General features: G+C 39.5%; 1 protein-coding gene across 17 annotated transcripts in view; it reads right to left on the bottom strand.

Annotated features, from left to right (window-relative positions):
* Positions 1-25,562, bottom strand: part of GTDC1 (glycosyltransferase like domain containing 1) — a 450,095-nt gene that overhangs the window by 33,514 nt on the left and 391,019 nt on the right. For all 17 annotated transcript variants that reach the window (XR_009545998.1, XR_009545999.1, XM_060178080.1 and 14 more), the window contains one exon: positions 8,564-8,673. Coding sequence is in view for 15 of the 17 variants with exons in the window: in XM_060178080.1 (XP_060034063.1) it covers positions 8,564-8,673 (110 nt within the window). In the remaining 2 variants the exon portion in view is untranslated. The remainder of the gene's footprint in view (positions 1-8,563; positions 8,674-25,562) is intronic.

Below are 25,562 nucleotides of genomic sequence, written 5' to 3' on the forward strand. Positions count from 1 at the left end.
GGGAGAAAAAAATTTTGATTTGCCATAGCAGGGATGGACCTTAAGGGTATTCTACTATATGAAATAAGCCAAAGAAAGACAAATGTTGTACAACCCCATTTATATGTAGAATATTAAAGTAAGAAACTTAAGAGTTGTGACTACCACAAGTGGAGAGGGAGAGGAGAAAGTGATCAGATGATGGTGAAACCTGAGGGTGAAACATGCAGTTGTAAAATAAACCAGGGCTAGTGATATAATGGACTACATGATGACCATAGCTAACACTGATGTATAGATTATATTAAAAGCTGTTGAGAGTATAGCATAGCCTAAGAGTTCTTATTGCAAGAGACATTATTTCTCTTTTGTATCTCTATGACACAGCAGATGCTAACTGAACCTACTGCTTCATTTTATGATACGTGTAAGTTGAATCATTACACTGTACACCTTAATTACAGACAATGTGGTATGTCGATTTTATTTCCGTAAATGGGGATGGGTAGTCACATGAAACATATCCTGAACCTGTTAGGCCATGTTTTTTCTTACTAATCCTTTGTGATTTCTTTGCCATTCTGACTACTTCTCTATTTTTTTGTTGTTGTTGTTCAATTTTTAGAATCACACTGCAAAGATGTGTAAGGTAATAGTTTGGTATCTTAACTGACATCATGTTAAGTTCATACATTCTTCAGTGATCCTGTCACTTCTATCATAGCATTTATTTTTTTCCAGTCACCATACATACATTTTAAAAAATTCTTATTTTTGACATTATGAAAGCGCTGAAAAACAAGGCAATCAGGTTGTTTGTTTGTTTGTTTGTTTGTTTTCCCTTCCTGCAACCCCTCTGGACTAAACTACTCCAGGCTGTTTTTTTTTTTTTTTTAAACTTTTAACTTTTACATCAGAGCACTACTCAGCTCTGGTTTATGGTGGTACTGGGGATTAAACCTGGGACCTCAGAGCCTCAGGCATGAGAGTTTTGTGCATAACCATTATGCTGCCTTCCCAATCCATGGGCTGACTTTTTTTTCCCAGATAGAAAGGTATGTGTGGCAGAGAGACACCACAATACCAAAGCTTCCCCCAATGCAGTGGGAGCCTGGTTGTAATCTGACTCTCACATAGGGAAAGCAGGTGCACAATTCAGGTAAGCTATTTTGCAGATCCTACAACTTTCAGTTTATATTTCAGATTCTCAGGGAATTGACTTCCCAGATCACATTCTTAGGAAAGTGACTAAGCGCCTAGCTCTTTCTTCTTCTCTCTTTATTTCTTTTATATTAATTAACTAATTAATTAATTTTTACCACATAGGCTTCACCACTACAGGCTGACTTTCTTCTTCTTTTTTATTCTTTTACCATAGCACTGCTCAGCTCTGTTTTTAAAAAATATTTATTTATTTCCCCATTTGTTGCCCTTGTTGTTTAACATTGTTGTGGTTATTATTGTTGTTATTGATGTCGTCGTTGTTGGATAGGACAGAGAGAGGAGGGGAGACAGATAGGGGGAGAGAAAGACAGACACCTGCAAACCTGCTTCACCATTTGTGAAGCGACTCCCCTGCAGGTGGGGAGCCGGGGGCTCGTACTGGGATCCTTAAGCCGGTCCTTGTGCTTTGCGCCACGTGTGTTTAATCTGCTGCACCACCACCCGACTCCCCTCAGCTCTGGTTTTTTGGTGGTGTGGAGGATTGAACCTGAGGCTCTAGAGCTTCAGGCATGACAGTCTCTTTACATAACCATTATGCTACCTACAACCCTCCCCCCACCTGGCCCACCTAAGTGACTATTTGTAAGAATCATCTGACCGTGGCTCTGTCTTCTTAGTCTACTTGAGATACAGCTGCTAACTGAGACCAATATAAATTATTTACCTCAGTTATAAGTCAGGGGTATTATTACACTTGGCTGAAAAGAGTAGATTGTTATTAGGGTTATGAAACTCTTACATATAGACAAGAGCATGGTATAATGAAATGTAATCATAAAAAAATGCTTGCTTCCCAATGTGACAGTTAAGACTTTAGATGAGAACCAGTGTTTTCTCCTATTGGTATCCACATTATGGTGCCAGACCATAGTGGGAACTCTGTCAACAATTTTGTTTAGGGAATGAGTAGATACCGATAATATATATATATATATATTTTCTTTGATATATATATATCAAAGAAAAGAAGTTCATTTAGGGAATAACAATGGTCTGAAGAGAATGAGTTTATTCAGTTTTACCAGTGTGAGATGTAGTCATGTCATAATTCAACATTGATCAATATAGGAACAATTTTCCTTCTGCTGGGTCTCCTTTATAACAAAATTTATACCTTTATATTAGTGTGATATGTTATTTGTGTTCCTAGAATCTCTCTAGTATTTCTACCTCGGAGTAGCTGCTCAGCTGGAAATGAGATTGCAGCTGGGATTTGAGTGAATAGAGAAATGGGAGGGGAGGGAAATGTGATGTAATTATCCAACATTTGACTCCAGAGTTAAGGATCAGAAATATGCCAAGATCACAGTAATAACTATTGTCATGCTAGATACTAACCAGAAGCTTTCCACATTCTGTTCTTAACCTCAAATTAAAGGTGAACCAGAAAAATGTCTGTCTCCCAAAACTCTCTTTCAAGATATTACTTTCTGGGCCCCTAATACCCAAAGCTAAAAACTCCTTCTCCCACCATGTTTGCAGTAGGAGAAAAAAAAAAAAAGAAAAAAAAAGAGAGAGTCCTGATGTAAGGCCATGGTTGTTCATAAAAAGTTTTTTATCAAGTTATCTATTGTGAAAAATTATTAGGGTATATAGACACATTCCATTCATTTGACATCCTATGTGTTTGCCTATTTTGTTGTTTTGGGGGTCATCTTAGGAATGACCTGATCATGAAAACTGCCCTAGGGAGCCAGGTGGTGGCACACTTGGTTAAGCGCTCACATTCCAGCCCCTGGTCTCCATCTGCAGGGGGAAAGCTTCACAAGTGGTGAAGCAGGGCTGCACATGTCTCTTTGTCTCTCTTCCTCTCTATCTTTCCCCTCACCTCTCAATTTCTTTCTGTCTATATCCGATAATATATAAATGTGTTTTTAAAAAAAAAAAACCAAAAACTAAACACTAAAAACTGCCCTAAACTACAATTTTTCCATTACAGTGTTTCTAGGCATGTTTTGATTTAAGTTCAAAGCTTTATGTAGCAAAATGCCCTTTCAGTTTTCTGAGCTAAAATAACTACAGTAATATAGGGAGGGCAGGCAGTAGAGCACCTTACAGTGTGCAAAGATGCTAGTTCAAGTCCATGGTCCCCACCTGCAGGGGGAAAAACTTCACAAGTTGTGGAGCAGGGCTGCGGGTGTTTCTCTGTCTCTTTCCCTTTCTATCTTCTCCTCCCCTCTTAATTTCTGTATCTCTATCCAGTAATAAATAAGTAAACATTAAAAAAGTAATAATTACAATAATATCAAGAATGAACTTTTAAGGTTCAGCATCATTAATATCTTTTTCAGAACCAAGATGTATTGAAAATCATTTCAAATATAAACTCTGCAGGGAAGTCTATGAGTCTAAATGAAATTGGCATAGCAATTTAGAAGGCACTAAATCATTTAATTGTGCAGAAATTCTAGTAGAACTCTCTAAAGTAAGCAGGGCAGGTCTTTTTCTTTCTCTTTCCTTCCCTCTCCTCCTCCTCCTCCTTTACTTCTTCCTTCCTCTCCTTTTCTTCTTCTTCTTCCTTTGTTCCCTTTCCCATCTCTTCCTTTTTGTGCTACAGATAGATCAGCTGAGCTTAACCTGGAAATTACAGAACTCAGTCTCAAATAGGCACTTCTGATGCTTCCATTTCTGTAAGTTTCTCAATGGACATTTGAAGTCAGGTAATTCTTGGTTGGAGAAGGTTGTGAACTGCAGGCCATTTATTAGCATTGGCCAGAAGCACCCTTCTCCCTGCGGGTGTAATACCAAAAGTTTCTGAAAGTTGCCAGATATCTCCCCTCAAACCAGAAGGTAGAAGCACTCCTGACTGACAACCACCAGGAGCTTTCAAGGTGCCCAACCACCAGTAAGTGACCACTCCATTCTCATACAGGCCAACTCTTCCTATCCGCTCTGCCTGAGGACGGAGTGTTGTTGCCTGTATCTCTGGCTACCAGCTGGGTTGCTTCTAGTAAGAGGACTATGGGCAATTAACACTTAAGAGTTATCTAGTCCAGGGGAGACAAGGATACAGCTCAGTGGTAGAGCACATGTTTCATTTGTATGAAGCCCTGGGTTCAACCTTCAGCACCTCTTCAGCTCTCCCTGTACTGGGCTCTAACCTCCGACCAGAAAGATAAAGGATCGCCCAGATTAAAGCAGATGTCTCGCAAAATGTATGCTAAAGGGTTGTGGTGGTTAGCAGCACTGCTCAGCATGGATTTCTGCTCTCCCGCATTCTCTGGGTTCAGAGCAGGGTTGCATTTCCTGATTCCTCCTCATAAGAAATTCTGGCCAGTGAGTTGACTGTCTTGAGGTCAGACCACATGATTCCTAGGTTGTTTGTTTGTTTGTTTGTTTCCCTAGTGTTCTCTTAACCAGGCAGGCTTGTAATGGTGGTTGCATGGATTTTCCTGTTAACTTGGCTCGCTTATTGACCTTACTAAATACTGCCTAGCTGCCACAGACACAACATAGATAAGAACAGATCTTGCGAGAGGCTGGGCAGTGGCATAACCGGTTAAATGCACATAGTACTAAGCATAAGGATCTGGGTTTGAGTACCTGGCTACCACCTGCAGGGGGGTCTGCTTCACGAGCTATGAAGCAGAATGACAGGTGTGTATCTTTCTCCCTCCCTCCCGCCCTCCTCTCTCAATTTCTCTCTGTCCTATTCAATTAAAAAAATGGGGGGGGGGGGAGCCACCAGGAGCAGTGGACTTATAGTGCTGTCTGGGCACCAAGCCCCAGTGATAACTATGGAGGGAAAAAAAAAATAACAAACCAGATCTTGCAGTGAGAGGGAAGATAGCTCTCCTGGTAGAGTGCCCACTTTTCCAAATATTAGGAGCAGCTCTTGAGTTCTGTTCACTACACAGACACACCAGCACACCAGTACACGGAAAGCTCCATGAGCAGTACAATAGTGCCATGGTGTTTCTTCTTCTCTCTCTCTCCCTCTCCCTTTCCCTCTCCCCCTTTTTGTGCCTCTCACACTTCATTTAAAACAAACAGCCTGTGAGGAGTTTGGAGCAGTGGCACTGTGCAGTCATGAAAACTCTGACAGCAAAATAAGAAAGTAGAATTATGTGAGCTCAGACTGACAGGGATGCAGAGGTTACACCCACCCCTGGGCTAAATATGAATAGACATGGGCCCTAGGTCAGATGGATGGGGTTTACAGTTAACGGTATTTATATACTTTTCCCATAAAAGGGAGCTATTATTCTCTGCCCTGATCCAGCTTTCTAATCCCATTCCCACCATCTTCCCAGACAATACTTTCAGCCCACCTACATGTTAGCTGTCAGGCTCAGGCAAAAATTACTCAAGTCATGGGTCCCTTGGAATATACCTAAAGTAGACTTCCTACCTCCTTCCAACATGAAGACCCCAAATCTCATCTACTTAACCTAAGGTTCCTGCATATTAAACAATTTGTTCTGCTTTATATCTTAATGCTTTTCAGTCACCAAGTTGCAGATGCTACCTTGATGCCAACCTGACTTCCTTGGGCAAATGACCTCACCAATGTGTTCTGAAACCCCACCTCCCTAGAGTCCCACCCACTAGGGAAAGATAGAGACAGGCTGGGAGTATGGATCAACCTTCCAATGCCCATGTTCAGCGGAGAAGCAATTACAGAAGCCAGACCTCCCACCTTCTGCATCCCATAGTGATCTTTGGTCCTTATTACCTGAGGAATAAGAAAAAGGGAAAGGGGAAGCTTCCAATGGACAGGATGGGTTATGGAACTCTGGTGTTGGGAATTGTATGGAAATGTACCCCCTCTTATCCCACAATCTTGTTGATCATTATTAAATCATTAATAAAAAAAAGTTGAAAAATAAGAAAACACAAAGCAGAACTTGGACTGGAGTTGGTGTACTGCACCAAAGTCAAAGATCCTTGGGGGTGGGGGTGGTGGGGGGAGTTCAGGTCCTGGAACAGGATGGCAGAGAACCTAGTGAGGGTTATATTGTTATGTGGAAAGCTGAGAAATGTTATGCATGTACAAACTACTGTATTTACTATCAACTGTAAAATAGTCATCCCCCAATAAGGAAATAAAAAATTATATTATCTGTGTCTCACTGTTTGATTCCTATGCTTATAGACATGTTTTTTCACCTTAACAAAACTACATGTTTCTAAAACTACAATTCTATCCAACAAACAAATATTCAACAGTTCTAACATTGTACTTTGGGACAAATTGATGAGCAAGATAGATTTAACACTTGTCGTCACAGCACCTACATTCTCTTGTGTATATGCACATGCAATGACTAGAAACTAGTCTGCAAACGACTAGAAACTCAGGTAAAGGCCATGAGGTTAAAGTACAGAGAGCTCTGACCACAGTAAAGCTTCACACTGAAAAATAAAGTCCTTCTAAGTTCACGTCAAAAGAAAGGAACACACTGGCAAATATCTAATGGTCTGAAGAAGTCTGGTGCTCTAGAGAAACTGAAAAAGGGTTGGTATTTGTGAGGGCAGAGAGCAGAAGATGAGTAATAGCAGATATGTCTATAGAGCATCAGCAGGCTGAGTGGATTTCCAACACTGACACAAAAGTCAAGAAGTACTTACTAAACAAGGTAAACATCATTGTGCAGTGGCAGAGGTAGTATTTGAACTGCTGTAGTCTGTACGCTCAGAGCTTTAAAAAAAAGGCTAGAGAGTAGCTCACAAAAATGGGAAAGGTGTATAAATATTATTGACTATAAACCCCATCGATTTGATGTGATCTGGGGCCCATATTCAGCTTAGGAGCCTATGTGACTTCTGCATCCTTATAGATCTGAGCTCACATTCTGTGGTTATGGGTAGGAACTTTCCAAGCTGCCCCAATATCAGGACCCATCTTCCTCAGGTGTAGCATAGAGTATATTGTCCAGCCTCCCTTCAGAGGATGGAACATTCTTTACTGTTCTTTACTGATCCAAGTTGAGGGCAAGGTCCTATGGGGGCCCAGAAAGGGCTCTATTTTGTTGTTCCTGATAGAGATGACTGGTAACAATGGCTTTTTCCAGCCATGAAATCATCTCCCCAGACAATAACTTGGATCCACCTGCGTATCAGACTTCAGGCTCAGGGGAAAGAAAAAAACAAAACTAGAATAGCCACAGGCTCTTTGGAAAATAACTGAAATATGTCTACTAGCTATCTACAAAACGGAGACCTCCCCCCACCCCCTGCCGCCAACTCTTCATCTGCACTATTCCAGCCTTTAGGTTCATGATTATTCAACAATTTGTTTGGCTTTGTATGTTAACTCTCTTTTCAACCACCAGGTGCCAGATGCTAGCATGACGTCAATTGGACTTCCCTGGACAGACAACTGCACCAATGTGCTTCCCCAGAGCCCGACCCCACTAGGGAAAGAGAGAGGCAGGCTGGGAGTATGGATCAACCTGTCAATGCCCATCTTCAGCAGGGAAACAATTACAGAATCCAGACCTTACATCTTCTGCATCCACAATGACCTTGGGTCCATACTCCAAGGGGTTAAAGAATAGGAAAGCTATCAGGGGAGGGGATGGGATATGGAGTTCTGGTGGTGGGAATTGTGTGGAGTTGTACCCTTCTTATCCTGTGGTTTTGTCAGTGTTTCCTTTTTATAAATAAAAGAAAAAAATAAGTGCTAGAGTGCTGAGCTGGTATAGTGGTCTGCACAGGGACTCTGAGGTGGACTGAGCATCAGGTTCAAACCCCATTCTCATCAGAAGCCAGTGGTTCACCCCTCTGGGCGGGGGGGGGGGAGGGGGTGAATATCAAAAGCTTAAAAAATAACATTTCAATGCTCAAGAAATGGGTTTGAAAGCTGATCCCACTGATCAAAGGAAGCAAAGACCGTTTTTAGATTTCTGCTTTTTTTTTTTTTTTTTCCTCAAGCTCACTAAAAAAGGGCATGGACAAATGACAACTATGATACAGACTGTGATCTACTCCACACTGCAAGTCATCAGAATGCTTTACACAGACTTACCCAACAGAGAGTAATATATTTCAGCCATTACCAATGTGGGTAGGATTCAAACCAATGACCCCAAAGGTGAGAGGTTGTACATCCAATTACAAATCCTTACTTTCCTTCAGTGTTAAGATGCCTTAAGCGATATATTTTATTTACATCAAGATGTACTGTATAAACTATATTTGATAAAAGAGATGACTTCACGTTCTCAACTTAAATCAAAGAATGCTTACTTAAGTATTTTTTTTTTAATTGAATCACACTTTAATGCCATTGTATAATCTTTTGGTTAACAGTGCTCATCTTGATTAGTCTAACAAAGGGAGACATGGAAATTAATACTCAAGTTGTGGGGCTTATGCTATCTATAAAGGCACACATTAGAAAATTTGAAAGAGATACCTGGGATGTCAGTAAAGGTTTCTCCAAGGACAGATACATGAAAGCTGAGTCCTAAGTCCTTAAGATGTAGTAAGACCTTAAAAAAACTTTCTGGATCTTTATCATGCTCCCTGAAAATAAACACAACATATAATCTGTTATTTCTTAGGGCATATATATGTGTTAGTCAAAGTATTTTCATTTCTCACAGTAACAGTTCCTTTTACGGTCTGTTGCTATTGAGAATCTGTGGTATTTACCTATTGAGCTAAAGGTAAAAAATGAGAAGCCTAGTTTCTAATTTCATTAATAGAACAGACTATGTTTTAATTTTATATTGAGACATCAGCATCAAGTGTTCTTCATGAATAGAACTTCTCTCTCTTGAACCAGTACCCAGACCGAGGGAAGGCTTTAGGCTCCACACCCTTTCATTAGAAGAGAAATCTATCATGATTTTCAAAGTTTTTACTTAGACAATTGAAAGTCTAGTGTCTTTTTCTTTTTCTAAAAGTGGTTAATTTTCCACTTGCCACAGGTTTTGAATAAAAGAAAAGACCAGTCATCAAAGGACTACTGATCATGAGAATATGCCATGGATGCTTTTCATTTCCATGAGTATGAATACCTTCCTCTCACATTGACTGGGCTTCATTGTGCCCACAAGAAACACACAGTTTATGGAGTGAGATTACAGACACTCTCTCACTAATCTCTCATTTTAAATAACTGAACGGAGAATTAGAAATACATCAAAAGGTGGGAGGCTGGAGTCTAAGTCTGTTGATAGGAGTGGGGGCTAGTCAACATAGAAAAGATTAGCAATAAAGACAATTCTTTCATTTAGTAGAGGTTTTGAAAAAAATAGATTGTTTTGTTTGTTGAGCTTGTCTTTCTGTGCAATGACAGAATGAGAGGCTAAAGGACACTAAAAAATTCATCAATTCAAGAATTCACTCTAAAATGGAATGAGTTATTTTTTACAATCTAAGGTGTGAATATTTCAGTATTTCTTGCATTCAATTACACTGTTTTGCATTAGCTTAGTTCAGACAGATGTGAACCAGATGTCTTCAAAATATTTGTTTTTTATTTATAATTCAGGATTTAACTTATTTTTTTATATTACAGGGGAAGTTATATATCAGCAATTGAATTTGTCATTTACCAACTAATTATGTAAAATAAATCTGTAAATTGATCAAACTGCTATATGAAATATGAAAATTACATCATTCAAGAAATTTCATGAAAAATGACATCTGCAACCCTAAATGTGTTAATTCACAATTCAGTCAATATTTTCAGTATGAAGAATTAAAACAAATGCATCTTCTAATTAACATTTTTAAATGGCATTTAAAATCTTAAGGTCTTAAAGAATTTTCTGTAGCACCCTATGCTTTAAGCTCTGTATCTCTCAGTTTGATTTACACTAAATAATACAGAAGGTAATGGAAGACTGTTCCTGCTCTTTAAGGTGATGTATAGAGGTGCCACTAGGAAGTTTTTGAATAGTACTATGCATTACTGCTATAGGCACGAACAAAGATCCTAAACATTCTGAAATAAAGAATACTGAAGATGCTATCTTCAACCATATCAGTCAAATAGCTGCCATTTAATCTGTAATATGTTTTTGTTTTATTCTGATTCTCTTGGAAATACTTAGATGAAAAGGATGGAAACAATATAACATATCTTAAAGAGGGAGAAATACTATAGGGAAATATAGCCATTCAGTTCTCTAAATTTTTCATTTTGAGTTCCAAAAAAATTGGCTATCGATCCTCAAGAGAATATCTATTTTGAATAAGTCCTGCTGTTTGTTTGTTTTGTCTTAAAAGTACAAGCGGTTTGGGTTTAAGGGGAGGTTTAATTGGGTAGCGGCTGGGCTGTAGTTCTTAAAAGATTTTAATCTGAGTATTTTCAAAGCAGCAGCTTTATAAACCTATATTTTCAGGGTTTCTATACAAGATAAATGTATTATAATCCTACTGCATTCCTTAGATATTTTTATAGTTGAACAAAAGCTTTCCTATTCAATAGTCACTTTATAGAAGAACACAAAAGAGATTTGTTTGAATTCCTTCTCTTTGTTTAAACTGCAATATATAAATGAATATAAGGTGATATTTTTATTCCCGAAAATTATCCCTCAAAAGAAGAGGCCTTTCCTATTAAAGTCCTTACAACATTTCTCATAATACCAGGCCCTTTCTCAATTACTTAATTTTGAACAAAGAACTGTTTAGGGAAGTTGCATTAACTGAAATAAAGTCAACTGATAATAGTCTCAGCAGTCATTCACTTGATGGAACTGGTAAAAATGGAAGCAAAAGAATTTATGACTGAGTTAGCAATTATTTTAAGAGATATGACCTAACAATCTGAAGTGCTGAATGTTGCTGAAAGCGATTTATTAAAGATCACAAAAATAATCATAAAAAGGAGTGAATGGTGACCGAAGATTATGAGGAGTGGGTTTTATGGCTGGGAAAAGATTTCCAGAGATGACATCATACTTGGTTTCACAGGTCTTATACCCCAGACCACTCAGAATAAATTCCAGATGGATAATGGAGGACACATGCTGATGGACAGCCTGGAAGGTGGCACCATTCTGACGGCAAGAGTACGTAAGAAGGGGGACTGGATTACAGCTGCTTCACGGAACATCACGTGAAATAAAAGCAACGTTTCTAACAATATTTTACATGGGGAGGGGTCTGGAAAATAGCTAACTTGGGGCCAGGTGGTGGCACACCGCTTAAGAGCACACACCACAGTGAGCATAGACCTGGGTTCAAGCCCCTGGTCCCCACCTGCAGAGGGAAAGCTTCAGGAGTGGTGAAGCAGGGCTGCAGGTGTCTCTCTGTCTCTCTCCCTCTCTATCTCCCCTCCCCCTCAATTTCTCCCCGTCTCTATCCAATAATAAATAATTTAATTTAAAAATAGCAAACTCAGCAGATAGTATGTCATGTTATGTGCAGGGTCCAGATTCCAATCCTGGTGTCACATGGGAATGCCACATGGGAGATGGGGGAGCACTGGTGCTGGAGTGCCTCTCCTTTATCTGTGTCTATACATGTCTCTACTTAAAATAATAATGACAAGGTGGGGGTGGATAGCATAATGGTTATACAAAAAGACTCTCATGCCTGAGGCTCTGAAGTCCCAGGTTCAATCCTCTGTACCACCATAAGCCAGAGCTGTGCAGTGCTCTGTTAAAAAAATAAAATAATAGGGAGTCGGGCTGTAGCACAGCGGGTTAAGCGCAGGTGGTGCAAAGCACAAGGACCGGCATAAGGATCCCGGTTCGAACCCCGGCTCCCCACCTGCAGGGGAGTCACTTCACAGGCGGTGAAGCAGGTCTGCAGGTGTCTATCTTTCTCTCCTCCTCTCTGTCTTCCCCTCCTATCTCTATTTCTCTCTGTCCTATCCAACAATGACAACAATAATAACTACAACAATAAAACAACAAGGGCAACAAAAGGGAATAAATAAATTAAATAAATATTTTTAAAAATTTTTTAAAAATCCACTATTAAAAAAATAAAATAATAAAGACAACAATGATGATAGTAAAAGAGAATGTATATGCATATATATTCATATAACATAACACAATTTTTTTTTTTTGCCATCAGGGTTCTCACTAGTACTTGGTGCCTGCATGATAACTCCACCATTCAAAAGGGTTATGTTTTCTTCTTTCTGCATTACATGGTTCTACCACTTGTGAAGCTTCCACACTGCATGTGGGGACCTGAAGGTTGAACCTGGGTCATGACACATGGTAACGTGTCCTCTATTGGGTGTGCCCCCACCCAGCCCTGCAGTAATATGTCAAATTAGTAGATTCTATATTGCAAGTAGAAACTTAGCTATTTCACTCATGTCCCTCAAGCATACATAGCCAGTTTAGCCAACTTTCCCCCTTGAGTTCCACTTTAGAAGCCTCAAAACCTAGATATAGATCAGGTTCCATGAGACAGGGCAGATGTACACATGTATCTATAAATTAGGGCAAAATATGCACATTAAAACAAATGTGGACAATAGTCTGCAGTGAGTCAATAAATGAAGCAAGCAAGTAGAAAGACCTAAAAAGATACCTTAAAGAAGCTAATGAAATAGTTTCTACTTAGACCTAGATACCCTCCTCACCTACTTCCTATTACACTTCCCTCACTCACTCCAAAGCTAACCTTATCGAAGTAAGGACTATAAAAGCTGAATTAGGGCAAGAGACTGGCATACTTTAATAATGACTCATTAGACACTATCAGGCCACCCCATCAGCTGGGGCCCTAGTCGAGGAGTCCTGGGATTCACACACAAACACAATGAGCCTAGACCTCGAATAGTTCCCTCTCCCCATTATCACTGGTCATCTCCATCACGAACAACACCCTTTGGGAGCCCCCATAGGACCTTGCCCTCAATGTGGATCAACAATGGTAGAGAAGGTTCCATCCTCTGAAGGGGCATTGGATAACATACTCTATCTACCACCTGAAGAAGATGGGTCTTGAAATTGCTGTAACTCCAAACGTTCCTAGTGATGACCACAGAATGCAAGTTCAGACCTACAGGGATGTAGAGGTTACATAGGCTCCTATGCTGAATGTGGGCCCCAGGGATCAAATCAATGGGGTTTACAGTCAACAATATTTATACATTTTTTCCATATTTGGGAGCTATTCTCTTCCCTGATCCAGACTTCTAGCCCTTTTTCCAGCCATGACATAATCTCCCCAGATATCTCACCTGCATATAAGATATCAGGCTCAGGCAAAAACTAATAAAGTCATGGGCCCTTTGGAATATACCTAAAATAGACATACTAGTTATTTCCAAAATGGAGACCCCAAATCTTCATCTAAAATATTCCAGACTTTAGGTTCATGATTAATCAACAATTTGTATGGCTTTATACATTAATTCTTTTTCAGCCATGATGCCAACTGGACGTCCCTGGACAGATGGCCCCACCAATGTGTCATGGAGCCCCACTTCCCCAGAGCCCTGCCCCACCAGGGAAAGAGAGAGATAGGCTGGGAGTATGTATACACCTGCCAATGCCCATGTTCAGTGGGGAAGCAATTACAGAAGCCAGACCTTCTACCTTCTGCATCCTATAATGACTCTGGGTCCATACTAACAGGGGGTTAAAGAATAGGAAAGCTATCAAGGGAAGGGATGGGATACAGAGTTCTAGTGGTGGGAATCGTACAACTCTCATCATGGTTTTGTAAGTGTTCCCATTTTATAAATAAGTAATTAAAATAAAATTTTAAAAAAGGTGGAAAATTGCCTAACAGTCAGATAAACAGTAAAGATATGCACAAATAAATAATCACAGTCATCTGTAAAGGCACAGGTGATATTCAACAGTGGACTTAAATCTAGTTTTCAGATCAAGAAATTTATTCCCGCTATGCAGTGGATCACTCTCCTAGATCTAATCTCCATATCCATGATATTAATGAACTCATTTAGCAGAGTATGTGATCTGTTTTAAATTTCTCTCCAAGAAATTAGACATGAAGCTTTCATACTTATGATTTGAGCATAAACCATTATACAGAATGGAGGATTTAAGAACAAAATAATGAGTACACTTTTTTTTTGGCAACAGCTGTCAAGATTAAACTCACACTTAAGAATATACTCAGAACTCTACACCCACACATGAAGACTATTGGATCCTAAAACATTTTTCCTCTCACCCATTGCTAGTAGGAATGTTAATCAAAACAATATTTTGGAGGGTAATTTGGTAATGTACATAGTAAGCCTCAGAATGTACATAAATTTTGCTCCAATTTTGTACTTATAATTTTGAAAAGTTATTTCATAAAATAATGAAAGAGGTTCACATAAATTCAACAAATATATGCTCGTAACAACATTGTTTTTAAATTAAAGTGTTTTAAAGTACATATTTACTTATATTGTTTTATATTTTTATTTAAATATTGAGAAAATGCAGAGAGAAAGATATAAGTGGGGGGAAGAGACACCAGAGCACTGTTCAGCTCTGGCTTATGGTGGTGCTGGGGACTAAACCTGGGACATTAGAGCCTCAGGCATTTTGCATAACCATTATGCTATCTATCCAGCCCACAACACTGTTAATAACAGCAGCCATCTGTAAATGATAAAATAGAACAATAAGGAAATGTATTTTGACACATACACACAATACACAATATAATGCAGCCACCGGCAATAGCTGCAGATACTAGGTGACGTGTTTTTGCATAGAAAAAATGCATCATGCCACAGAATGTGAGCTCAGATCTACAGGGATACAGAGGTCACTAGGCTCCTAAGCTAATTATGGACCCCAGATCACATCAAATCGATGGGGTTTACAGTCAACAATATTTATACCCCTTTCCCATATTAGGGAGCTACTCTCTTCCCTGATCCAGCTTTCTGGTCCTTTTCCCAGCCATGACATCATCTCCACAGAAAATAACTTGGATCCACCTGCATATCAGATTTCAGGCTCAGGCAAAAACAACAACAACAAAAACCACTAGTATAGTTACAGGCCCTTTGAAATATAACTAAAATATGCTTACTAGCTATCTACAAAATGGAGGACCCCCCCCAACACTTCATCTGCACTATTCCAGCCTTTAGGTCCATGATTGTCCAACAGTTTGTTTGGCTTTGTATATTAACTCTCTTTTCAGCCACCAGGTTCCTGAAGCTAGCACAGGATGTGACCAGACTTCCCTGGACAGACAACCCCACCAATGTGCCTTGGAGCTCTGCTTCCCCAGAGCCCTTCCCTACTAGGGAAAGAGACAGGCTGGGAGTATGGATCTACCTGTCAATGCCCATGTTCAGCGGGGAAGCAATTACAGAAGCCAGACCTTCAACCTTCTGCATCCCACAATGATCTTGGGTCCATACTCCCAGAGGGTTAAAGAATAGGAAAGCTATCAGGTGAGGGGATAGGATACGGAGGTCTAGTGGTGGGAGTTATGGGAAGTTGTACCCCTCTTATCCTATGGTTTTGTCAGTGTTTCCTTTTTATAAATAAAAAATTAAAAAAAAAAAAGAAAAAAATGTGTCATGACTTTTTCAACAACCCAAAATATTTCTTGACTTGGAAAAACAATACAAGAAATACTGTTAAGTAAAAGGGAAATAACATAGTAGTATGCAGCATAAAATCTAGTTATACTCCCAGAGAGGTTAAAAAAAAATAGGGCACCTTCCAATGGCTGGGGATGGGATATGGAACTCTGGTGGTGGGAATTGTGTGGAATTGTACCCCTCTTGTCCTACAGTCTTGTCCATTATTATTAAATCAACAAAAAAAGAAAGAAGAATGTGGTTTTGTAATACAAATTAAAAAATGTCTGCCTACCAAGACAAAAATTTAGAACAAACAATAACCAGTACTGACAGGGTTTGTCTGCAAGAACTGCATTATAAACATTTCTCCTTTAACTTGTATGTTTTCTATAATAATTTTTGATATAAATCATTCTTAATGTTTTTAAAGAAAAACCCCTCTATAGTGCTCTACATAAAATTTTATTCAAAGTTTGGTTTAATCCTGAACATAATATTTATAGCAGTGTAATTTCTCATTTGCATTCATCTATATTTGAAAGCTACCCATCAAGTAAACTTAACTCATCACAAAACATGCTCAGATATGAGTCAGAGTTCAAGTTTTCCAATAATTGCCGATCTTGACTAGGTAATCAGGAAACAGCCTGGCTGTGAGCTTGTTCCTAAGAAGCTCAACTGTGGCAGAAGAGACCAATGTAAAAATATTGCAGGCTTACTGGAAGCAGCAGATACAGTAAGAACAGCTTTTATTCCCAAATATTATTCAGAACATTCAAAAAGCATGAACTGTTTCCATGTGTCTTTTTCTTCCTATATCTGTTCTCTTTCTGTTGCTTTTCCCATTTAGTTTTTTTGAAGCTAAATTTCTTCTTACTCCTCACTTAACATTCATTTAGTAAATATTTACGGAAGATTGCTAAGTTCTCTATACTTGTCACTTACATTCAACTATTTCACTTTCTTATTTTTCCATATAACTTTATACTTATTGACTGTAATCTCTCTGACCTAGTTCCTTGCCTTGCATGAACAGAAACCTGGATCTTATAACATCTCCGCAGTATTAGAGCTATACTGGATTGACAGATCCATAAGCAATAATAAGTAATGTCTACCCCCCACCCCCCATCATCTGTTGCCCTGGTTAGGGAATCCTTGGATTCCCACACAAATAGGATGGGCCTAGACCTCTAATAGATTCCTTTATCCACCAACACTGGTCGCTTCCATCAGGAACATCATCATAAATCCTCTCATGGGCCATCCCAGGAACTTATACTCCCTATAAAGTGGCAATGGTAGGGACTGCCCCACTCTCTGAAGGGAGGCTGAGTCACCCTACCTTGCTCCTGAAATGAGTGCAAGCCTAGAATGTTCCCAGCTGTGACAAGGACTCAGAGGTTACACTGGCTCCCGTGCAAAACATGAATATATATATGGGCCCTGGGTCATGCTGATAGGGTAAATAGTTAATTTTAGTCATAGATTTTCTTCAAGTTTGGGGAGTACCTTCTGCCCTAATGCAATTTTCTAGCCCTATTTTCAACTCTGACACCATATTCCCAGACATTATTTTTACCCATCTCCAATTAGCCATTAAACTCAAGCAAAAACTACAGAAGTCACAGGCCCCTAAGAACATACCTAAATTGACTTTCTAGCTTCTTTCCACCCTAACTAACATCCTTCTTCTCATCTGATCTATCCCTACTTTTTTGGTTCCTCTCATTAATTGTTTTGTCTGCTTTATGTTTTACTGCCTTTCGGCTACCAAATTGCAGATGCTATCATATCATGATTCCATCCTGACTTCCCTGGGCAGACAACCTCATCAATGTGTCCTGAAACCTCACCTCTCCAGAGCCCTACCCCACTAGGAAAAGAAAGATACAGACTGAGTGTATGGCTCAACCTGGCAATGCCTATGCCCAACGGGAGAAGCAATTACAAAAGTCAGAACCCCCACCTTCCTCACCCCAAAAAGAATTACTCCCAGAGGGGCAGAAATGATAGGAAGAGATGATCAGAGGGCTCTGGACTCTAATTTCATCAGGACCTGGAAGAGGAAAAGAGAAAGGACACTCAGAAGCAGTAACAGGTGTAGGTGTGACCTGGAAGGGAAGAGAGTGTAAGACCATGAAAAAAAAGTGGGCAGACATACATAAATATAGATGGATAGTTGTGTAAATAATAGTGAGCCCATATCTGCAACTTTGGGAGAACTACTGTAGCTTCCAATGGAGAGAGTGGGGGTATGGAACTCTGGTGGCAGGAATGGTGGAAAATTGTAGCCCTGTTATCTTATGATTTTGTGAATCAATATTAAGTCACTAGTAAAATTACATGTAAAAAAGTAATGTCTGAAACAAATACGAGGAGTTCCAGGAAGATGGCGGACTGAGAAGCTGCTAGCAGCGTGTGCTCTGATCACATCTTCTGGAAACGGTAGGATTTTCTGCCTTTAGCAGGACAGTCAATAAGGGATCCTAGTGGTGACACCAAAGAGGTGACTATAATTTAATTTGGGTTAAGAATTAGAGTAAAGGTAGAACGGACTAGCGGGCGGGCTGCTCCAGACTTCCCAGGCGGCGGCGGGCAAGGCGGGTGCGCCGGGCATTGTCCTCTGCCCGGGAAGGCGGGTCCTCCGCCGGTTACAGAGCGCTGCTGGGCAGCCAGCAGAGACCCGGAGGGAGCACTATAGCTCAGGGGCTTTCTCTTGGGAGTCTCCAGGGACCACCGCGACCCTGAGGGCGGATCCAAAGACTTCTTAAGTATAGCTCTCATTGGATCAAAGGACTTGGAGCTAGTTTTCATTTTCGAGAAATCCTTTAAAAAAGTCTGGGGGGGGGGTTTCCCGGAAGATGGCGGACTGAGAAGCTGCTAGCCGCTGAGCTCCGAACACAACCCCTGGAAACAGTAGGATTCTCTGCCTTTAGCAGGCCAGCCAATAAGGGGCCATAGCGGTGACACCAAGGAGGTGACTATATCTTAATTTGGGTTAAGAATTAGAGTAGGGGAAAAAAATTCTTTTTTCTTCCTTTTAATTTTCAAGCATACCTCCTTTCCCTCTCCCCCATAAGCAGTCCCTGGGGACCAGCTACTAACAGGATACCCCACACCACCAAACAGGGTGCTTTTTTGAATTCACTGATACACATTTGGGAATTTCCTTGCACTGCTCTTTAATTACAACTCTTTTTCTTATCTTCTCCCTTTTCTCTCTCTTGTCTCTCTCTCTCTCTCTTTTTTTTTTAATCTTGTCATACACTTCTTCCTTCTTCTTTGCATTTCTGAATTTGTGAATTATTTTGGGGAAGAAATCTGACTCAAAGTGGACTCTCTATGTGTGTATCTCTGCTCTAGTTCCCTTTTCCCTCTTGTTACCCCTAGAATATACAGTGGATAGTATATTTGCATAACTGTCTATTCTTGCTATCTTCTCTTTCTTTTCTCTTTCTTCACTGGGATTTGGTTACTATTTTTTCACGGACTGGAGAAATTGTTTGGCTAACTGGTAACAATTAAACTACTTCAATACTTACTTCAGTTGCTACTGTAATTCCGGAGGTTGGTGAGTGCAATTGTCATAAAGGTATTTAGTACAGTGTTACTTGTACTCAAGACACAACAACTGAGGAACAACAGAGCATAAAAAAAAAAACCACATAAATAAAAAAAATGGGTAGATCAAAAACAAATAAAACTGCTACCCCAATGAATGAAGACAAGAGCCCAGAAGAAACTACAAATCAGCCAGAAGTAACCATAGATTAGAAAAGTATGCAAGCAATAATAAACTTATTAATCACAGAAATGAAAACAACATTGGAGGAAAGGAATGGCAGTATTAGGGAAACAACAGTTGAGACCCCCCAAGGAAAATACTGATTATCTTGAGGCAATTAGAGAACTGAAAGCTGAAATAGCTGTAATGAAGAAAGAAGTTGAGGCAAGGGAAAGCAGACTAACAGAAGCAGAAAATAGAATTAGTCAGACAGAGGATGAGTTAGAGAAAACAAAGAAAGAGGAGAAAGAGCTTAAAAAGAGATTGAGAGACACTGAAAACAACAACAGAGACATATGGGATGATCTCAAAAGAAGTAACATTCGTATAATAGGCCTGCCAGAGGAAGAAAGAGAGGAAGGGGAAGCAAACATTCTAGAGGAAATAATAGAAGAAAACTCCCCAGACTTGAATAACAGAAAGGATATCAAGGTTCAAGAGGCCCAGAGAGTACCAAACAGAATCAACCCAGACCTGAAGACACCAAGACACATCATAGTCACAATGAGAAGAAGTAAGGATAAAGAAAGGATCCTAAAGGCTGCAAGAGAGAAACAAAAAGTCACATACAAGGGAAAACCCATAAGATTATCTGCAGACTTCTCCACTCAAACTCTAAAAGCCAGAAGGGAGTGGCAAGATATCTATCGAGCCCTGAATGAAAAAGGGTTTCAACCAAGGATAATATATCCTGCTAGACTTTCATTCAAACTAGATGGAGGGATCAAAACCTTCTTAGATAAACAACAGTTAAAGGAGGCAACCATCACCAAGCCAGCCCTGAAAGAGGTACTAAAAGACCTCTTATAAACAAGAACATCACTATAATACTTGCAATATATCAGAGCAAACAATTTTTTAAAGAACAATGGCACTACAATACATTAAATCCATAATATCAATAAATGTCAATGGCTTAAACTCACCCATCAAAAGGCACAGGGTGGGGGGATGGATCAGAAAACATAACCCAACCATATGCTGCTTGCAAGAATCCCATCTGTCACAACAAGATAAACACAGACTTACAGTGAAAGGATGGAAAACTATCATACAGGCTAAAGGACCACAAAAAAGGGCAGGAACAGCCATTCTCATCTCAGACACAATAGATTTTAAATTAAATAAAGTAATAAAAGATAGGCAAGGACATTACATAATGATTACAGGATCAATCAGCCAAGAAGACTTAACAATTATTAACATCTATGCACCCAACGAGGGACCATCTAAATACATTAAGCATCTACTAAAAGAATTTCAAAAATATATCAATAGTAATACAATAATAGTGGGAGACTTCAATACCCCACTCTCACACTTAGACAGATCAACAAAGCAGAGAACCAATAAAAATACAAGAGAATTGAATGAAGAGATCGACAGACTAGACCTCTTGGACATTTTCAGACTCCTCCACCCCAAAAAACTGGAATACACCTTCTTTTCAAATCCACATAACACATACTCAAGGATAGACCACATGTTAGGCCACAAAGACAGCATCAATAAATTCAAGAGCATTGAAATCATCCCAAGTATCTTCTCAGACCACAGTGGAGTAAAACTAACATTTAACAACAAACAGAAAATTATTAAAAGACACAGAATTTGGAAACTAAACAACATGCCCCTTAAGAACCACTGGGTCAGAGACTCACTCAAGCAGGAAATTCAAATGTTCCTGGAAACTAATGAAAATGAAGACACAACCTATCAAAATATTTGGGACATAGCTAAAGCAGTACTGAGAGGGAAACTTATAGCCATACAATCACATATTAAACACCAAAAAGAAGCTCAAATGAACGACCTTACTGCACACCTCAAGGACTTAGAGGAAGAGGAACAAAGGAACCCTAAAGCAACCAGAAGGTCAGAAATCACTAAACTTTGAGCAGAAATAAACAACATCGAAAATAAAAGAACCATACAAAAGATCAATGAAGCCAAATGTTGGTTCTTTGAAAGATTAAACAAAATTGACAAACCCCTAGCCAGACTCACCAAACAAAAAAGAGAGAAGACTCAAATTAATAGAATTGTAAACGATGCAGGAGATATCACAACTGACACCACAGAAATACAGAGAATCCTGAGAAACTTCTATAAAGAACTATATGTCACCAAGCTAGAGAATCTGGAAGAAATGGAACAATTCCTAGAAACCTATGCACTTCCAAAACTGAACCAAGAACAACTACAAAATTTAAATGCACCAATCACAGACAAAGAAATTGAAACCATTATTAAGAATCTCCCCAACAACAAAAGTCCTGGACCAGATGGCTTCACAAATGAATTCTACAAAACTTTCAGGAAACAGTTAATACCCATACTTCTCAAGCTAGTCCATAAGATTGAAGAAACAGGAATACTCCCTTCCACTTTTTTATGAAGCCAACATCACCCTGATACCAAAAGCTGATAAGGACAGAACAAAAAAGGAAAACTACAGACCAATATCTCTGATGAACATAGATGCCAAAATATTAAACAAGATCTTGGCCAACTGGATAGAGCAACACATCAAAAAGATTGTTCATCATGACCAAGTGGGATTCATCCCAGGAATGCAAGGCTGGTTCAACATCCGTAAGTCAATCAATGTCATTCACCACATCAATAAAAGCAAAGCCAAAAACCACATGATTATCTCAATAGATGCAGAGAAAGCCTTTGGCAAACGCTAGAAGAAGAAGAAGAGAAAGCCTTTGACAAAATCCAACACCCGTTCATGCTCAAAACTCTACAAAAAATGGGAATAGATGGGAAATTCCTCAAGATAGTGGAGTCTATATACAGCAAACCTACATCCAACATCATACTCAATGGACAGAAGCTGAAAGCATTCCCCCTCAGATCGGGGACTAGACAGGGCTGTCCACTGTCACCGTTACTCTTCAACATAGTATTGGAAGTTCTTGCCATAGCAATCAGGCAAGAGAAAGAAATCAAAGGAATACAGATTGGAAGGGAAGAAGTCAAGCTCTCACTACTTGCAAATGATATGACAGTATACATAGAAAGACCTAAAGAATCCAGTAGAAAATTACTGGAAGTTATTAGGCAATATAGCAAGGTATCAGGCTACAAAATCAATGTACAAAAATCAGTGGCATTTCTTTATGCAAACACTAAATCTGAAGAAGAAGACATCCAGAAATCACTCCCATTTACTGTTTCAGCAAAATCAATCAAATACCTAGGAATAAAGTTGACCAAAGAACTGAAAGACTTGTATGCTGAAAACTATGAGTCGCTACTCAAGGAAATAGAAACTGATACCAAGAAATGGAAAGATATCCCATGCTCATGGATTGGAAGAATAAATATCATCAAAATGAATATTCTCCCCAGAGCCATATACAAATTTAATGCAATACCCATCAAAGTTCCACCAAGCTTCTTTAAGAGAATAGAACAAACACTACAGTCATTTATCTGGAACCTGAAAACACCTAGAATTGCCAAAACCATCTTGAGGAAAAGAAACAGAAATGGAGGCATCACACTCCCAGATCTTAAACTATATTATAAAGCCATCATCATCAAAACAGCATGGTAATGGAACAAAAATAGGCACACAGACCAGTGGAACAGAATTGAAAGCCCAGAAGTAAATCCCAACACCCACGGGCATCTAATCTTTGATAAGGGGGCACAAAGGATTAAATGGAAAAAGGAGGCTCTCTTCAATAAATGGTGCTGGGAAAACTGGGTTGAAACATGCAGAAGAATGAAATTGAACCACTATATCTCACCAGAAACAAAAATCAACTCCAAATGGATCAAAGACCTAGATGTCAGAGCAGAAACAATCAAATACTCAGAGGAAAACATTGGTAAAACACTTTCCCACCTACACCTCAAGGACATCATTGATGAATCAAACCCAATTGCAAGGAAGAGTAAAGCAGAAACAAACCAATGGGACTACATCAAATTGAAAAGCTTCTGCACATCCAAAGAAACTATTAAACAAACAGAGAGACCCCTCACAGAATGGGAGAAGATCTTCACATGCCAGACATCAGACAAGAAACTAATCACCAAAATATATAAAGAGCTCAGCAAACTTAGCACCAAAAAAGCAAATGACCCCATCCAAAAATGGGCAGAGGATATGCACAAAACATTCACTACAGAGGAGATCCAAAAGGCTAACAAACATGAAAAACTGCTCTAGGTCACTGATTGTCAGAGAAATGCAAATTAAGACAACACTAAGATACCACCTCACTCCTGTAAGAATGGCATACATCAAAAAGGACAGCAGCAACAAATGCTGGAGAGGATGTGGGGACAGAGGACAGCCTCTGTGGAGAGCAGTCTGGAAAATTCTCAGAAGGCTAGACATGGACCTTCCATATGACCCAGTAATTCCTCTCCTGGGGTTATACCCCAAGGACTCCATAACACCCAACCAAAAAGAGGTGTGTACTCCTATGTTCATCACAATTCATAATAGCTAAAACCTGGAAGCAACCCAGGTGCCCAACAACAGATGAGTGGCTGAGAAAGCTGTGGTATATATACACAATGGAATACTATGCAGCTATCAAGAACAATGAACCCACCTTCTCTGACCCATCTTGGACAGAGCTAGAAGGAATTATGTTAAGTGAACTAAGTCAGAAAGATAAAGATGAGTATGGGATGATCCCACTCATCAACAGAAGCTCACTAAGAAGATCTGAAAGGGAAACTAAAAGCAGGACCTGATGAAATTGTAAGTAGGACACCAAAGTAAAAACCCTGTGGTGAGGGGTAGACATGCAGCTTCCTGGGCCAGTTGGGGTGGGAGTAGGTGGAAGGGATGGGTCACAGTCTTTTGGTGGTGGGAATGGTGTTTATGTACACTCCTAGCAAAATGTAGACATATAAATCACTAATTGATTAATATGAGAGGGGGAAAATCAATTGTATGTCTCAAAGTTTTTCAAAACATAAACTGAATCTTTTTAATATATAGGCTGTGTATTTGATATGCGGACTCTCTCAAAAGAGATTAGAAGCATCCAATAGAACAGGATTGTGAATTGAATGATGTCTGTCCCATTCAGGTCAAAGCAGCTATGAGCAGCTCTGGATAGCATTCGCTGCAGCACTGATGTTTGAGAAGTCTTGTGTTAATAATAATAGGCTGAAATAGAGAAATAATTGTCCTATACAGTCATGTAAATATTCAGCAGATTCTGAAGAGCCATGGGGTGAGCTATATTGTACTCTTGGTACACCAATTCGATTACAACCGCATGCTCACAGTGCTGCAAAGGGAGGCAAGAAAGGACACATTCCAAACCAGGTAAGAGTCATGGCGGCAACTTCTTGACAATCTCTGCATCACTGCCAAGGGCAGAGCTGGTGAACACCATCTTGGAACTCAATGCCCATAGTAATAGACCCTGGGGGCAAATATCAGGAGAACTCCACCCTTGTTAACAGAAGATTTAGCTGGGGGAAGTAAGAGAAATTTACTAAGAGTGCCAATATACTAAGATTTCAAGTCTGGCATATTTTGGAACACACACACACACACACACACACACACACACACACACACACACACACACAATTGCTTCTAGATGCATATAGTCAATTAACTTATTAGCAAGGGTGCCATTAAGACTTGATTGATAAGGTCCACCTTAACTGTACAGTCTGATCACTCCATACCTTGGGGAAAAACAAAACAAAACAACTACTGAGCTTCATATACTTTTGTCAACTCAGCTTCCAAAAAATCTCGTATAGTAACTTCCTCAACAGGACTTTCCCTAAGTATCTCTGAAATGCACACAAACTAAAAATCATTAAGTTGAAAGTAAACTAGACTATTTAACACTTAACTATTTTTATGGACCGTCTAACCCCAAACTAGTTCAGCATGATACCCATGGTCATTTTCCTCCTCTACTTCTCTCTTTGCCATTTTAACCTGTATTATCTTCTGTCTGTATTTCTTGAGCCTGAGTAACCGTGTCTTCCTCTCTGGTATTCCAAGCCCATTGCTTCTGTCACTGACTTTATAAAAAAATGCTACTAGTTTCTAGTCCTGTAAAAACTCCATCTCATTCAGAATCACTCCTGCACGACCATGCACATTCTACTGTGTTCTTTTGCATTCTT

The sequence above is a fragment of the Erinaceus europaeus genome, chromosome 18, assembly GCF_950295315.1.
Source record: "Erinaceus europaeus chromosome 18, mEriEur2.1, whole genome shotgun sequence".
Classification (NCBI taxonomy): Eukaryota; Metazoa; Chordata; class Mammalia; order Eulipotyphla; family Erinaceidae; genus Erinaceus; species Erinaceus europaeus.